This window comes from Chanodichthys erythropterus, chromosome 1 (assembly GCF_024489055.1).
Source record: "Chanodichthys erythropterus isolate Z2021 chromosome 1, ASM2448905v1, whole genome shotgun sequence".
Taxonomy (NCBI): Eukaryota; Metazoa; Chordata; class Actinopteri; order Cypriniformes; family Xenocyprididae; genus Chanodichthys; species Chanodichthys erythropterus.
The window spans coordinates 13940463-13957904 of record NC_090221.1 but is presented as its reverse complement, the minus strand read 5'-3'; the positions used below and the strand labels follow the sequence as shown (position 1 = coordinate 13957904).

General features: G+C 40.2%; 1 protein-coding gene across 8 annotated transcripts in view; it reads right to left on the bottom strand.

Annotated features, from left to right (window-relative positions):
* Window positions 1-4752: 4752 nt before the first annotated feature.
* The window catches only part of diaph2 (diaphanous-related formin 2), a 456526-nt gene continuing 443836 nt past the window's right edge, over window positions 4753-17442 (bottom strand). For 7 of the 8 annotated variants that reach the window (XM_067388324.1, XM_067388359.1, XM_067388369.1 and 4 more), the window contains one exon: window positions 5159-8209. In XM_067388324.1, coding sequence (XP_067244425.1) covers window positions 8145-8209 — 65 coding nt within the window. In that variant the 3' untranslated portion in view covers window positions 5159-8144. The other variant, XR_010895340.1, reaches the window with a different exon arrangement.

Sequence of the window (17442 nt, the reverse complement as noted above, 5' to 3'; positions counted from 1 at the left end):
TTCCACAGCACAGGAAGTTCCTGAGGTTCGCTTTCGGGGGCGAAGCGTACCAATTTCGGGTTCTTCTGTTCGGCCTAGCTCTCTCACCCCGCACATTCACAAAATGTGTAGATGCAGCACTGGCCCCGCTCAGGCTGCAGGGCATACGCATCCTGAATTATATCGACGACTGGTTGATTTTGGCACAGTCAGAGGAGATGGCGGTTCGGCATCGAGATGTCGTTCTCGCACACATTCGAAAATTGGGGTTGAGACTGAATGCCAAGAAAAGCGTGCTTACTCCACAACAGAGGACCACTTTTCTTGGCGTGGTTTGGGATTCAGTGACAATGCGAGCATGTCTCTCTCCAGCTCGCATCACTGCTATTCTATCAGCCGTGAAAGAATTGAAGCTAGGCCAGTCACGCACTGTAAGGCAGTTTCAGAGACTGTTGGGTCTGATGGCAGCAGCGTCCAACGTGATACCTTTTGGCCTGCTGTACATGAGACCCTTACAGTGGTGGCTCAGGACCAAAGGGTTTTCCCCGAGGGGCAACCCACTTCGTATGATCAAGATCACGCGGCGCTGTCTCCACGCCTTGATCATATGGAAGAAGAATTGGTTCCTGTCCCAGGGCCCTGTGTTAGGAGCTCGATGTCATCGTGTCTGGGGAGCGGTAATGGAAGGCCGCTCAGCTCAGGGTCTGTGGAAGAGTCATCAGCTCTCGTGGCACATAAATTGCCTGGAGATGATGGCAGTTTTCAATGCATTGAAGTTCTTCCTTCCAGACCTGAGGGGCCATCATGTGCTAGTCAGAACAGACAACACATCGGTGGTCTCCTATATAAATCGGCAGGGGGGGTCTGCGGTCGCGCCCATTATACAAACTGGCGCAACAGATCCTCCTGTGGTCTCTGGGGAAGATGCTCTCCTTGAGAGCTATCTATATTCCAGGGATTCAGAATATTGGAGCAGACACTCTGTCGAGGCAGGGGCTGAGGCCAGGGGAATGGAGACTTCACCCGGAGGTGGTGAAGCTCATATGGGAGATTTATGGCCAAGCGGAAGTGGATCTGTTCGCGTCTCAGGATAAGACGCACTGTCCACTTTGGTTCTCCCTCACACATCCAGCTCCTCTGGGGCTGGACGCCACGGTACAGACGTGGCCGAGGCTGCATCTGTATGCATTTCCCCCAGTTGTTTTGCTCCCGGGAGTTCTGGAGAAAGTTCGCCAGGAAGGGCTAACTCTATTGCTAGTAGCACCTCACTGGCCGAGCCGCATATGGTTCTCGGACCTGATAGCTCTTCTTGATGGCTCACCTTGGAAGATTCCGATCAGGAGGGACCTCCTGTCTCAGGCGGGGGGCACGATTCTGCATCCCCGTCCAGAAATGTGGAATCTGTGGGTTTGGCCTCTGAGGGGGCCAAGCTCATAGAAGCTGGTCTCTCAACTGAGGTTGTAGAGACCATTCTTCAGTCCAGAGCTCCTTCCACGAGGAAACTATATGCCCTGAAGTGGAAACTGTTCACTTCCTGGTGTCAAGAACGACAGTTGGATCCAGTCTACTGCCCGATTGGTTCAGTACTTGAGTTCCTACAGTGCCGTTTCTCATCTGGGTTAACCCCATCTACACTTAAAGTTTATGTGTCGACTATATCTGCTTACCATGCCCATGTGGATGGTACTACTGTTGGGAAGAACCCATTAGTCATTTGTTTCCTCCGTGGCACCCAGAGGCTGAGGCCTGCGATGCGCACGAGGGTCCCTGCTTGGGATTTGGCTATTGTGTTAGAAGGCCTATCTACAGCTCCATTTGAGCCTATTGAGTCAGTCTCAGATAAGTTCCTGACACTTAAGACTGTCTTCCTTCTCGCCGTATCATCCCTTAAAAGAGTAGGAGACCTTCAGGCCCTTTCAGTGTCCCCGACCTGTCTTGAGTTTGCTCCGGGGATGGTCAAAGCCTTCCTTTACCCCAAACCTGGATATATTCCAATGGTTTTGACTAATGTTCCAAAGCCTATTGTGCTGCAAGCCTTTTATCCTCCTCCATTCATTACACCAGACCAGGAGAAGTCGAATCTGCTGTGTCCAGTGCGAGCATTGGACACATATGTCCACAGAACTGCCCTGTGGAGGAAAGCAGATCAGTTTTTTGTGTGCTTTGGACCACATAACAGAGGTCGTCCAGCATCTAAACACACGGTAAGCAAGTGGATAGTCGAGGATATTTCACTTGCTTACGAGGTCTCTGGCCAGCAGTGTCCATTAGCTGTCAGAGCACATTCGACTAGGAGTATGGCGGCCTCCAAGGCCTTAATCTCGGGGGTTTCCCTCAAAGAGATCTGCGATGCGGCCGGTTGGTCCTCGCCACTCACCTTTGTAAGGTATTATGACCTTGACCTGGGCGCAGCTCCAGGATCATCGGTTTTGCTGTCTTAAGTGTGCCAGAGTTTCACACAGACAGGTATTTGTGATTATGGCGTTTTGGCATATCGTTCCCAAAGCGTTCCTATCGGACGCAGCGCGAGTTCCCTCGAAAGGGAACGTCTCAGGTTACGTATGTAACCATAGTTCCCTGAGATAGGGAACGAGACGCTGCGTCGCGTTGCCATACTCCCTGCATCCCTGTGATCGTTTTGCCTCTGCAGTATTTAGCTGAAGCCGGTTGCACCGGATGTGTATTTATCCTTTCCTGGTCCTGGCCCGTGACGTTCACTCTCGCTATTGGATTAGTTGACAGTCGTGCATCAGACGCTATCACGCTGGAGGCGTTCCCAAAGCGTTCCTATTGGACGCAGCGTCTCGTTCCCTATCTCAGGGAACTATGGTTACATACGTAACCTGAGACGTTTTAGGCTTACCATTGTGGTGAATTGTTGGGTTCAGGACCTGCTAACAAACTTTCAAATTACTTTAATAAGAAAGTAATCACTGTGGTAGTGCTCTGGATTGCATTTCCCAAAAGCATTGTAAGTAGGGATGTCCAGATCCGATCATGTGATCGGAAATCGGGCCCGATCACGTGGTTTCAGACTCGATCGGAATCGGACGTTACCTCCCGATCAGGACTCGGATATATATATATTAGGGGTGCAACGGTTTTCGGTAAAAAAAATCGAACCGTACCGTATGGTTTGTTTAAAATAGCAACGTGGAAAACAGACAGAGTTTAAATAATGTAGCTACGTCTCATTCGATGGATGCTCAAAACGTTACAACAACGATAATCAGAAAGCGTGGACAAAACAGTCACTCTTTGTAAACTGTTAACTGCAAGTGCCGTCTGCTCTAATGTCCAGTCATTTACGCCGTCATCACCCGGGTGTTGATACAGGTGAGACCTGAACAGCACACGTTGCTGACTGTGTTTAAACTAACTCATTTAAACCTTGCTGATTTAAACCTTCAAGAACAAGTCGCGAAAGAGAACTTGCACGTGCTGTGAGAAGATTTGTGAGCGCTCATCCGAAGCGCGCACACGCTTATTCCAGTCAGCGCGCAAATACTGAGTTCTCTTTCACGTCTTGCGCTTCAGCGGACAAATTCATACAAAAATTATTTAAAAATGCCCGTCCTAGCGAGTATCCTAGCAAACATAGTCGGCTATGTCTTAAGTGAACGTATATAAGTCGAGAAAGACAGCGCATGTGGAACAGTATAGGTATACTGGATTGTGCATGTCTTAAAGGGAGAAAAACTTTTCCTGCTGCCTGTTTTTAATGTTAAATAAAACAACAAATAACAAAGAAATCACTTACTGCTCTTGACTGAATAGTTTTTGTAACTTCAATAATGATTAATCTTTATTTATTTTATACAGTAAAGATGCAGTGATATTTTATATTTGATTACTTTATCCATTTTCTGTACGTGAAAACGACTGTCAGATACCTGAAAAACCTGAAAAGCACTGTTCCTGGATCTGTTTTTTCGCTCTTCTTTATTCTTTTATAGAAGTATCGGATCGGGACTCGGTATCGGTAGATACTCAAAATCAAATGACTCGGACTCGAGCGCAAAAAAACGTGATCGGGACATCCCTAATTGTAAGCCTATGTTGATTGTAAAATCATTGCCACCAATGGACTTATGATCAATTTAGGCTTTACAATGTTTTTGGTTAAGGCAATATAGGATGAATCCAGTATCACATCTAAATTTCTAACACCAAACATCACAAAAGTTATATAAATCACAAAATTAAACAAGAAGAATTAATTGTAAAAATCAATGTACATGAAAAATTATTTTTTTATTTTTTTATTTACCAAAACATTGCAAATTAGTTGGGCTGACACTATTAAATTAAGCTGTGTCCAACCAGTAAATAAGTTGAATCAACCTTAATAAATTAAGTTGACCCAAAGTAAGTACATTAAATTGGAATAACAGAATTGGATAATGCTGAAATAAAGCAACTCAATTATGTGGAAATCCTTTCCATTATTTTTTTAAAGATTTATTTTTTTGAGTGTGAAGGAAGTGCCAGTGGTCCAGAAGCGAGCAGAGAAAAACAGCATTTTTCATGGTCAAATGAAAGGTACTCCTCTCAGAAAATGTACAGATAAAGAAAATTGTACCTGTTTAATTGCTATTTGAAGCATTGGGATCAGTAGACGAGGACTTTATGAACTAATTTTTGTCAGAACCTCAAATTGGACCAAAATTGACGTTTTTCACTTGTTTTATTAGCCTGTGCGCATTCCGACTCATTTTGCCAGAACGGGTCACAAATGTTAATGTAGTAACTCTGTCATTTTTTGTGCATATGAATAATGTGTGAACAGCATACACTCTTGCAGTATCTCAGTATGAAATCATTTATTCAACTAAAAATGGATGGAAAAGGAATCAAAAAATAGGTACATTGTATTACAGTTTAGTATTAATCTTCATGTTAAAGCAGTTGTATTTCAAATGCATGCACTTCATTGGCAACAAAGAATACCCACTGAATGCTTAAGTATTTTTCTAATTCCACTACAAGAAGTGAAAATGGCTTTATTTACTCCTCACCTGACTGCAGTTGCCTACTTTCCTCTACAAGAGCCTACAGAAATCACCTGACTGACTGACTGAATGTCTTGACGTTTGCTGTGGTGAGTTCAGATTTCCATGGAGGAGAAGGCATTTAGTGCTTTAGGGACTGGTTAGGACACAGCGTGAGTCTGCATCAAGAGAAGGCATAATTCATAACTTATTATGGAAATAACACAATTAAAAAAAAAAAAAGACACTTGATTCTTTTTTTGAGAAAGTGGTTATTATTTAGTATGATACTCTTTTACATACTTGGGTACAGTGTGCATAACCATTTTCACTTTTTTTGTCACAGATAAAAATAAACTTAAAGATGTTACAAATATAAATTGCTTATAAGACAATAAAACAATGTCAAGGAAAAAAAGGCGGTAGGGCTATGGAGTCTTATAATACCTAAAAAACAAAAAAACAAAACAATGTCCTGAGACAGTTGCAGTTGTTCTTACCAATTTAACTTTGATCTTGTTCCAAGTGCCAATTACAATGAGCGGGAATGAGGGAGAACTGGGGGAGACTTCTGAGAGAATGGAGATTGAATCACTTGTCAGGAATGGTTACCACACATGCAAGCAGTCTATTTTGGCAATGATATGCAAAGAAATCTCAAATTAAAAGATTGCTCCAGGTCTATATTTAACAAGTTAAAGTGCACCATCATACAGTCTGAACTGAGAATATCGAACAAATGTGGATAAATGAGACGGCAGAAGACCCAAATTGGCACTAGTAACTTCATATTTTCTTGCTTCTTTTCTGGTCTCTGTCTAACATCCAATTAAAGTAGTGGATCTAACATAAAATGCTACACTGTCAGTCACTTGCAGACTATAACCTGCATTAGGATATACAGTATTCGCTATCAAATACACATGACACATATATATTAGCCTATAGTAAAGCACAAGTTTAACACCAATATCACAAATGAAGGGGAAGATCACTGGTATAAAATGACATTTTCTTAGGAAAGAGACAAAAAATAAACAAACAACAACAACAAAAAAATCTATAAATTACACAATATTTTGAAGTATCTTTCATAAACATTTGACATTAGCGTTGTACAAATGATTACATCCCTAAGCCCTAACTGAATGGCTGCATTGCTGCTAGTTTCGGTCTTGTATAAGTGGTTCAACACTATACTGTCATCATACAGAAAATATTAATGTGATGTGAACAAAAATCGTCTTCCTCTGTCTTTCAATAATTATCATAATCATAGAATCAAATCTCAGTATAGTAACTTTTACCCCATGAAAGTTTGGCACATTTATTGAAACCAATTTCTAAAAAATAATGTTTTTGCCCAGAAAGATTGTGAATTATCTGGTGCCAGTGACATAACATATGTAACTGGAGTCTGACTGGGAAATAACAATGTATGTCGGAGGTGTCTGCACTGACAGCGTGTGGATGCTGTAATTACCATTAACATGAGTTTAAAATAACCGATGGTGAGAGTCGTGAGAGCCGAGGGCAGCTTCTGTTGTGTGGTGCTGGAAACCATTCAAAGGGCAGTTTTAATTAGAAAAGCAAATCAATGGATTGCGATTCACTGCATCTCGACCTTTCCTCTCTCTCTCATGAGAGAGTGTATGACAAACAGTGTGAGGAGAAAGCTTGACTAACAGTGGTTTGTCTAACAGTAGGATGTTCTGTACCACACTACGGTTGTACTGTATTCACTTGCATTTGGTGTGCAAACTCAACACGTTGCCTTCATTTACAAAAGCAGAAGACTTCTGTGTGGCATGTACCAGTATGTGAGTCAGTATGACTCCAGTCACTCAAAAGATACTGTTTTACATACCGTTGCCTGCGGTGTTATGGACATGGGGGGGCAGAAAACATTATGGAAAGTGACTACTCAACAAGCAGCAATGAGGGGAGGTGGTGGAGAGATTTCACTAATGGTTTTCACATGAAGTCAGCCTCCATGTTGTGAACATCACCTCACTGTCACTGTCTACTGCTGTACATCCTCATATCCAACTCCTCACTGGAATCGGGTTAATGTTCATACATCAAAGGCTTCGGGCAAAATCTGGCAAACTGTGAATAAATACATATTTTACAATTTGAAAAAGATGAACTTCGAGTAATAAATCTGATAAAAACTCAGATAGAGCTTAGATGACGAGTAAATGCGGTAGGTCAGTAAGGGATAGCTCTTAAAGATGACCACTGGATCTTAAAAAACGCTAAGCTATAGTTCACTAAAATACTCTTCTATAAGAGGGCTAAAAGCTAAAAGCACAGTGACTTAGAAAGAAATCACGAAGAAAACCTGCAGATTCACTTAATAAAACCTTTGACTCTGCAAGATAAATGTCTATGAATGTTTGAAGTGTTTACTGTAGATAAAGACCTATATCTTTCAACCACCTCAGGTACCTTGTGGCACTGGCAGCTCTTAAACAGCACAAATGTGTACACAACGTGGCACTGAAGCTAATATCAGCAGCGTATTCATGTCTCGACATACGTAGGATTTGCAATATATGAAGGAGGCGGTGATCGGCGATTATGCGACTGATGGTGGGTGTTACAGACCGGAAATCTAAATTTTATCTGTCAAGAAAAACAAAATGGGCAAGCAGAATCAGTCAAGTCAAAGTTTTGTTCAATCAATGCAGCAAATAGTCTCTTTGCCAATATGCATACAGAATCATGCAGTCCTTTCTGGTGCTTTTGGCCTTTTGTCAACAAAGGCGTGTAGAAAAATCCAATAGCGAGAGATCAAACTGTAGCCAATCATTCATTGTTTGCAGACAGCAAGGTGGATGTGAGATAGATCAGGGGAGTTAGCATCGAGAGATATAAACAGAACAGGCGTAATCGTGAAAATAACAAACACTGCCAAATTGATCAGGCCCAATAAACCGAGAGAATGCATTATATAAGGCTTCAGAGAGAAATGAGTGTCATGTGATCCTGTGATGACATGTCTGGAGCTGTGGAGCACATCTTGAGGTTGGTTCTGCGTTCTGTATGCATGTGCGCGTGTATGTATGTGAATGCCGAGGGGCTCTCTCTCCATCCCTGTTCAGCCCTCCTCAGTGTTGTCCCCGCTCGTGGGTCTTTGGCACTTGGCAAACGTCCTTAGCCGGCAAGCGATCATCGGACCATAGGGTTTGCATTGTGGCGCGAACGAGATCTTTCCAAACCAGTGCGCCGGTTGTCTGTTCAAAGAGAGAACAAAGAAAAGGGATAGTCAGGTGTATTCACAACAGTAGCAGACAAATATGAGACAGTAACACGTATGTGAGGAGAAACAGGACTTGCAGTGAATAGTTAAAAAGAAGACGGGCAACGATATCAGATAGCAAATGCAAACTGATTAAGAAGAAAGCAACATCAGGTCTTCTGGAGTTAGGTATTCTTGTCTGGTGTCATAGTAACACCATTGAGCTCCTGATCCAGTCTCTTTGCTTGAGAGATCCTCCACCTATAACAACACAGCCTGGAGAAGAGACACTTGATGGAACCCATACACAAATACAAAACAGTGCATACACAGCTGCGTGTACTTATCTAAACACTCAAAGAATTGTGTAGCATTTGAAGGCGTAGTTTACTCAGAAACAAAATTCTGTCTTCACTCTTTTACTCACCCTTATGTTGTTTTAAACCGTGTCTATACAACAAAATTCAGTGGGGTCCAGCATTGTTTAGACCTCAATTTTCTTCTAAATTTCTTTTGCGTAAATCATATTACAGGTTTGGAATAAGGGTGAGTAAATGACAACAATTTTCATTTTCGGGTGAACTATCCCTTTAATGTTCCAAAACTCTTATAATCTGATTCTTTTTTGAAACTACACTAGTAGAAATATGATGGAGGCAAGTACTAAATGTGCTAGCTGAACTTGGCAATGAAGGCCAGCCCATTATGGGATCACACAAAGGCTCTCTCCACTCCAAACATGGTGTAGTGAGGGGCTGGGTGGGGGCCATGTGGCAGGTGGAGTGGACAACCTTCCTCTTTCCCCTGCAGATTCGAGAGCCAACTCCATGCATAAGCCGCCACACCTTTCCTACCTACCCTGGCAGGTCTGCCCATGCAACTGCCATTACTCAGTGCCAGGTGTCCATGCCACCATGGGCTGGGCATAGTTTAATGGAACAGGCCCCATTCATCATGTCAGGTAATGAGTTAGGAGCAAGTGGGCACCACAGTAAAGGTGGATTCATACTTCAAACGAAATTGAAGTCCAGCTCGTTTGCCAAGGTCAGTGGCGGGGGCCAATGAGAAAACAAGCTAGAAATCATTTTGAAAAGGCTGTTTTATGGCTTTGTCTGGCAAAGATTTTTTCTTTTCTTTCTTTCTTTCATTCTTTTTTTTTTTTTTTTTTTGCAACAAGACAAAGTTGAGATAAAACAGTCACAGTAACCAATTTTTTTTTTTTATTATTATTACTACCATTACAGTGCCGTTGAAAGCTCAGTGTTGGTGGATTATAAGAGCAAGTGCTTTGTGCTAACAAATCCCCTTTTTGAGTTTGCCTAGAGCCTTTTAATTCAAGCTTCAGTAGACGTATAAATCTGTCCTAACAAGGATACTCACCACAGGGGAGGGACAATGCTAATAACAAGAGGGTAATACAAAGAGATGGAAGAGACGTGGTTAAGGTAGAGGGAGGAACAGATAAATGAAAATACTAAGAGCACAAATGGAGAGAGGAAATCCGCATTTCTCTGCAGGAGAACTTCCTCTGGCATTGGGGAAAGCTGAGGACGCTGAACTTTGAACTCTGCACGGAAACCACAATATGAGTTGAAATGACGGCTGAGTCTTTCATCCACTTCCACTTCAAAAAGCCAAGAGCCTGAAGGCCTCCAGTCTCTTTCTCTCTGAACTGAATGGGCATTGCACATTGACAGCAGTGATAAAAACAAAGAAATTTCTAGAACTTGTCAGGGGACAGGCTGTTCAGATTTTATTTACAATTTCTACAAAGAGGTCTCTTCAGCAGGGCTCAACAAGAAGCATTGTCACAAATTGTACAGTATAATAAATAATAATTCTAACAATTAACAAATATATAAATTATATTACTACATCTGCTAATAATAATAATAATAATAATAATTAAAAAAACCCGAATAGCCTGGTGTTAGCATATATATATATATATATATATATAAAAAATTCTTATTGGTGAGCCACCATTTAAACCACCATTCAAATGTTTGTTTGGGTAATTTGGTTCCTTATGTCATGATTATATGCTTGAAGGGACACCATGTAGGATGAAGAAGGGGGAAAAACAATATTAAACAGAAGAACCGCCCACATTAACAGCGAGGGAGAGAATGACAGAAGAGATGGTAAACAAAGGCCTAATCCAAACACTGCTATTGTTTTGACAATTGCTTCCAAGATGCCCATTTTGTCTTGTTGGGATCTGGGAGGACTAGTGGCACTTCCTCAAGTTTGTGGTCCAAATTGAAAATGGATGAAAGTATCATTGCTTGTTTGTGAGTGGAACATAGGAAGGTTTGGAGCATTTGGCAAGACAGGGAAAATAACATCTAGAGAGCAATACTTGAGATAATTGCTTTAGCTCAACAGATTGAAGACGAGATTTAGGTGGGGAAAAAAGTCTATGTTTCAACCAAATGGGCAGAAAAAAAAACAAACCAAACAGCAAAACAGACCTTCCTCCTTCTCTTAATTTGGGTTGAAAAGCTCTCTAAGTTTTTGATCAAAGGCGCTTCGGTCTAAAATACCCAATCTACAGCAACAATCACACCAACCAGCAGCGATTTCTATTGGGGGGCACATAATGAAGCTATTCTCTGAAGGGTGAGCATTCACTTCCACAATAAAAATACACCACTAGACAATTTCAGGAAAACTGTGCCACTGATCACAAATCTGTCAAGTGCTTTTGGTTTTGATGGCTTTTTTACCTGCTTTTCCCGGAGGCAGCGTCTTTAGGTTGGATGCACAAAGAAAAAGAATGGGAGTAAAAAAGATTGATGAAAAAATCAGAACAGAAAATTTGATTTTACACTAGAGAAAAGTTCGTATTCCAGGACTTAATTAAATTATTCTATTGTTTCTCTGTATTTAGACGGTGTTGATGGGGGAGGGGGAATCAAACGTGATCAGAACGTCATAATACTCTGCAGAGGGGGATCATGGGATTAGCCTAAGGTCATAGACTGGAGAAAAGCACATTACTAAAAAGCACACAAACACTCACAAAGGATTGAGGAGGAGTCACAGGCTTGAACGCCTATCCGACACTTTCACTGTATGATTGAGTGATAGGCCCCAGATGGCCCCTTGTGCATTCTTCTAAAGAGATTAAACGACATAATGGATTTTGCATTACTGTCATCTGCCTGTAATTACATGACGTTACATCATCAGGAGAGTCCTTTGGCACAAGGTTTGCTCCATGAATAACAAATAAGCTTCAATCAACAGTCGAGTAGTAACTATGTGAATAAACACAGGTAATTACGAGAGTGAATAATTTACATGTTTGATGCAATTCAAATATTCAATATGTATGCAATAAATATTAAATGCTCATGGCAAATATTTTCAAATAAACACTTTTTGGTTATGCATCTGTTGTTTTGGATAGACCTTCACTGCAAGAAAAAACACACACGTGTGTACACAAGCACATTCCGTAAGGTGCAAACTTGTATCGCTTCATATTTTTTCAGCGACAAAATGTAATAAAGGTGATTAAATCTGTGAGGGCCATATGTCAACACACAATGTTTACCACTTGTGGTCCATAGAGGGAGGTGAGGCAGAGAGAGAGAGAGAGAGAGAGAGAGAGAGAGAGAGAGAGAGTGCACGTTGCAGCAGTAGCAGCTATCTGCTCTTTTCATCTTCAGCATGCCTTTGCCAGACTCAAGCTCCATGGGTAATGGAGCACCAGCACCAGAAACAGGAAATATAAAGAGGACATAATGGTGGTGGGGAGAGTTATTTTTTCAGCTATAAGTTATGGGGTTAGGAGAGTAAAACCCACAGTTGCACAAACCAAGTAATTGTTTTGAGGCAGCAGCGGAGTCAGTTGGGAAGGTTACTTCAGCTGCAGAAGCTGAGAATGGTTGAAGAGGTACCTGACCCTGAGACAGCCTGAAAGTGTGTTTTAAAGCCTTGCAACCTTGATTTGTGTCATGAAGGTAAAAAACTACAACATAAGTGGGCATATGTGTTATGGCAAATTATTTGTTTGCTCTAGGAGGGGGGTAGGGGTATGTGTAATGTAGAACATATGGATTTGTTTCAAATCATCTGGATGAAACTTTGTTTACAAACCTCTGAATAACCAGCAAAATAAATATATATCATGTATACATGAAACATAACCAGGTTTAATAAGAGGTTGTTTTTCACACCAAGCTATGTTAAAATAGTATGTTAAAAAAAGCATCTGTATCTTATTCAGAACTCTAGGCATGAGTCATTTCAATGAGAAAATAAAATGCAGGAAATAGCAGGAAAGAACAATTACTCGACACTGAAAAATAGCTTGCAATAAAGGGTAAAAGGAAAAAGAAAAAAAATCCTGCAGTATACTTAGTGGTTGGATTTTTCAAAGGGTTACTCACTCTTGCACTACTAAGTAACAATGGTAAAAACACAAGAAGCTTAAAGAAATAGTTTATTCAAAAATGTCTGACAGAAAGACCTTCTTTAGGTGCGTCCCAATTCGCGTACTTATGCACTATTCTATGACGTTTTTAAGTATAAATAGTGCAAGTAGTGCGTTCACACTGAAAATTCCAAAAAGAAAAAGTACACTTTAAATACTCGGATGATGCACTAAATTAACGGAAAAAACTAAGTGTGGAATGTTCGCGTGGTTCACTTCGTGCACTCAACTGTCGCAGTTTTAATTACGTAGTGGAGGGGAAGGGAGGATCAGACTCTGATGTTTAATGACAAAATAACCTTATACAATTCACGCACTACATGGATGAGTGCATAGTGCACAAGTACACAGTGTATAGTGTGTCATTTGGGACGCAACTATTGAACGTCGCTGACTCAGTTAGCTGGATTTGATTGACGATTTGGCATGATCTTGGATTGTTCGGTTCTTCGATGCTCATCCTGGACTTGCTGTCATCTGGAGCAGGCTTATTTCATGTAAACGGGGTTAGATTGCATCTTTTTAAGTTGAGGTGATTCTTAAAATCTGTCCCAGCCATGGCTTCTTTCTTACAAACGTACCCTAATGTGAACCAAGGACAATAATAATGATTTAAAAATAAATTTGCAAATAATATAATGTTGTGTAGTCTATCATAATATAGACACCACAAGTTTAATTCATTGAGAGATTTATTTATGAGGAAATAATTACCTAATATTTTTTTTTTTTTAATCCTGTCCGCAAATTCGTTTGAAGAACCAAATTATCCAGAGTTCAGTTATCATGATTAGAAGATCTGGCATCTGTCAAATCATCTCAGATGTATTAAGCGAGGTACAAAGAACGGACCGCTGGTCTAAAATCAATGGTACAGTATTTGTTTTGTTATTTAAAGAGTGCTTTAGTAATATGTGGGTGCATAACGCACGTACACTCTGCTTATTACACACAAAGGGCACACAAACATGCCAAATATTAAAAATAAAAGGATTACAATGTAAAAGATTATTATTGTGTGCATAAAGATAAAAATGCTTTGGTGGAATCTGGCTTTTCCCGTAGACGGTCTGCTCGCATGCTTTACCTCGTGCACGAGCAGATCTGTTTCCTTACTAGAGAAGTGTTCAGTTTTTCTGCTTGCTAATTCTGCCATGTAAATAGCGAATCCGCCATGGCACAAGCGCAACTGGCTTTTAAAGGGAATGAGAGATGAGATTCTTTGATTTTTTTGTACGTTACGCCCAAAACACACTCATTAATCATTAAGAGAATAGAGACAACCATTTTAGACCATGCGCCGGTCATGTCGACCATTTTTCCCATCCTTAAACTAGCAAAAGTGAATTCGGACATGCCATAAGCGCACTTGCGCCGTGCGCTTTTGACCATGTGCTTAGATCGTTAAAATAGGGCCCTGGGACTGTCAGTTTTTAATAGGAAAAAAAAAAAAAAAAAAAAAAAAAAAGAGCCCTGTTCTGAAGTAATACTTTAGCACTGTGTGAAAAAAAAAACAAAACAAAAAAAAACACTGAACATTTCAATATATGGTTACTGATGATCTTGACAGCCTTATTCTCCAGATTAACTCACAGATTCTGTTGAATAATAGACGTGATCATTATCAGTAAATATTCAGTTACAATTTTTTTTTTTTTTTATACAGTAGAATACAGTAGAAGTCATATGGGCCACTTTGATGACACCTTTATGGCATCATTTTTAAAGATTGAACACTCCAATCTGCATTCATTGTAACAGCATGAAAAACAACGACCAACTGCATTGTTCAAAATTACACCCAAAAAAGTCACATATTTGAATTGACAATGCTGACAGAATTTTAATTTTGGGATGAACTAATCCTTTAAGTATTGCCTGATATCCTGGTTCATTTTCCACATTGAGATGTGAGCTCTTAAGTGCATTCTCTGCCCTAACTAAAGCAAGAGAGATACCAGAAGCACAAGTGAGACAAGGCTCTGAAATCCTGCTTTAAGTAACCACGCTCTGCTGAAATTACCGATGTTTAGAGCAAGTGTGGGGCATTTGTCAAACTCAGCCACCGCAGATCCACTAAAGGAGAGCACAAACATGAGCTTTCCTCATCAAGCTAAGATGGATGAGAGCTCAGATAAGCTGGAAGTCTGGTCTGCATTCTCCCTAAATCTCTCTCGGAGCCGTTTCTAAACAAAGATGGGAGATGTGTAAGGTCTAATCTGACAGTTTGTTAAGACTCAGACTAATGAAAATAATGAAGTAAGGCAGCAATTAAAATATGTCAAAACTGGTCAACAAGTTTTTTCGTTTTTCATCTAATATGGCTTTCAATCAAAGCCAGGCTCCATTTAGACTCTCAATACCTTGACTAAGTGACCCAGATATTCAATATCCACATTGCCCGCACTTTCCACAGTTTCTACTTTAAAGAGTACATTAAAGTTTCAAGCTCTCGATAAAGAGGAAGGTCCACAGCCGTAGTTAAAAGGCAACATCTTAGCAGATTTCTGCAAAGGCTCGCTAGCCTGTTGCCCCCCAGCACTCTGCATTGTCCTGCTCGGCTGCACTCTCTCGGCTGGTCAGAGCTGAAAGGAGAGCCAGGCCTTAGAGTAATGTTTCTTGACAGCTCGGCACACAATAGGGCACAGGAGAGCTGGAAATCACTACACATGTCGATAAACAAATGCTTATTTTTAGAGGAGAGAGCGAGGCACTAGTTTATCTCTGCTGCAGGAAGTCCCTGACAGATCTGTTCCCGGGACAAACAAGGGAAGGGATGAGAAACTACGGCTGGCGTCCAGTGCCGGCAGGCCTACTCTCTTTCCCGTTTACAGGCACAGCAGTAGGACCCTGTTTTTTGGGGTATGAAATGGCTGACAGTCATATTTGCCAAGATTTCTCATTGGGATCCTCAAGACGAACAAGATAGTGTGATGAGTTGTGGACCAGCCTGGTTTTCAAAAGAGACGGCTGAGTTTGAGATCTGAAACAAAAAGAAACTCAAAAGAAGAGAGCAGAGAAGCAAAGGCACACACATACATCAAACCATCAGATGAAAAATACTTTCCAATAGATCGCAGCCCGAGGCTAATCTACAGTGCTAATAATCACCTCTGCAGCAATGCAGAGAGGCAAACTTCAGTAGTAATACAGGAATGTGCTCACACAGGAACATAAATACAAAATATGCGACTTGCACTCTAAAGAGAACTCAACTTCCATCCTTTTACCAAAAAAACAAACAAAAACAAAACAAAAAATCACTTGGATTGGTTTACACTTCTTTATGTAAAAGATACTGGTGTCTATTAACCCTTAAACAAGCCATTACAAATAGGCCAAGTCAGAACTTACAGAAATTTGTTGTTTCAAATCTCTTTGCTGATTTTGTGGGATTCACAATCTGGGGGATTCACAATCTTGAGCGGAATTGATTTACGAAATTAAAACACAATACTAATTAAAATACTAAACCTAAACACACACACACACATTGGGTTTCCATGTTTTATGGGTACTTTCCATAGACATCAGGGGCCCCATGCATAAAAGTTAACGTAGATTTCATCCTAAATGCTAGAAGCTGAGCAAAATTCCCTTTATAAAACCGAGTCAGCAGAAGACACATGCATCTCCATCCCCGCCTACTCCCCAAAATAACCATATATGGATTTTACAACCCCTATAGTTTTACTGTGCATATCCTCATATGCATATTTTCATATGCATATTCCCATCCATGTGATACCACGTTTAGACAACAGTAGGCTACATTAGGAAAAAAAGAAAAGAAAAAGAAATACGGACTATAAATGCCATTTGTGCAGTCACATTACATCGCTAAAAATCATTTAGTATCCTTGACTTGTTTTAGAATAAATATATCACAATATTCTTAAAAGCAAATTTGAATAAAACAGACCCACTTTTCAGAGAAGAGTTATTCTTCACCCTTTCCACTGAAATAAAGTGCATGCAATTTTGCCTAAAAGGTAACATATGTTTTAGGATGTTTATATTTTTAGGATTTTTTTTTTTTTTTTGCAATGTAAAAAAAAAAAAAAAATGTTTGACTGCGGCATTGACAAAACATTTTAAAAATAAAACAAGCAAATATCATTTCCTTCCAGTAAAATTGTTTGTTGGGAAGATTACAGGAGGAATTATCATTAGAGTATGTCTGCCTGCACAATATCAACAGCACATCTCCATGCAGCAGTGGCTGTACAGTATTGTAATCGGACCTATCCAAACTGGCTAATGGACCGTTCTACCACTGAATGAAAGTGTGCATGATTGATCATTGTTCTCACAAGAATTATTTTCTTAGAATATGAGTTCTGCAGTTTAGTTTAAAGAGGAATTATGTGCCTAGCACTCTTTGCTGTCATTAAAACATTAAAACGTAGCATGCCACAGAAAAAGTGTTCAAAAGGCTCCACTACAAATAATATTTTTACTATAAAAAACAAACAAATGAATGTCTCCACCATAATCCACTATTAACAAGCAGAACTAAAATATAAAATCAACAGATCACTATCATCTAATGACAAAATAAAAAAAAATAAAAAATAAAATAAAAAATAGACCATTTAATCAAAATTGGAAGTGCATGTAAAGCATTAATAAATTGTGACATGTAAAAACTGTCTCTCTTGATACATTGTTATCATCATGGCTAAAACATGGGGATATAAATCAACAGATATTATCTAATGACAAAAATTAGACCATTTAATCAAAATTGGAAGTGCATGTAAAGCACTGATAAATTGTGCATC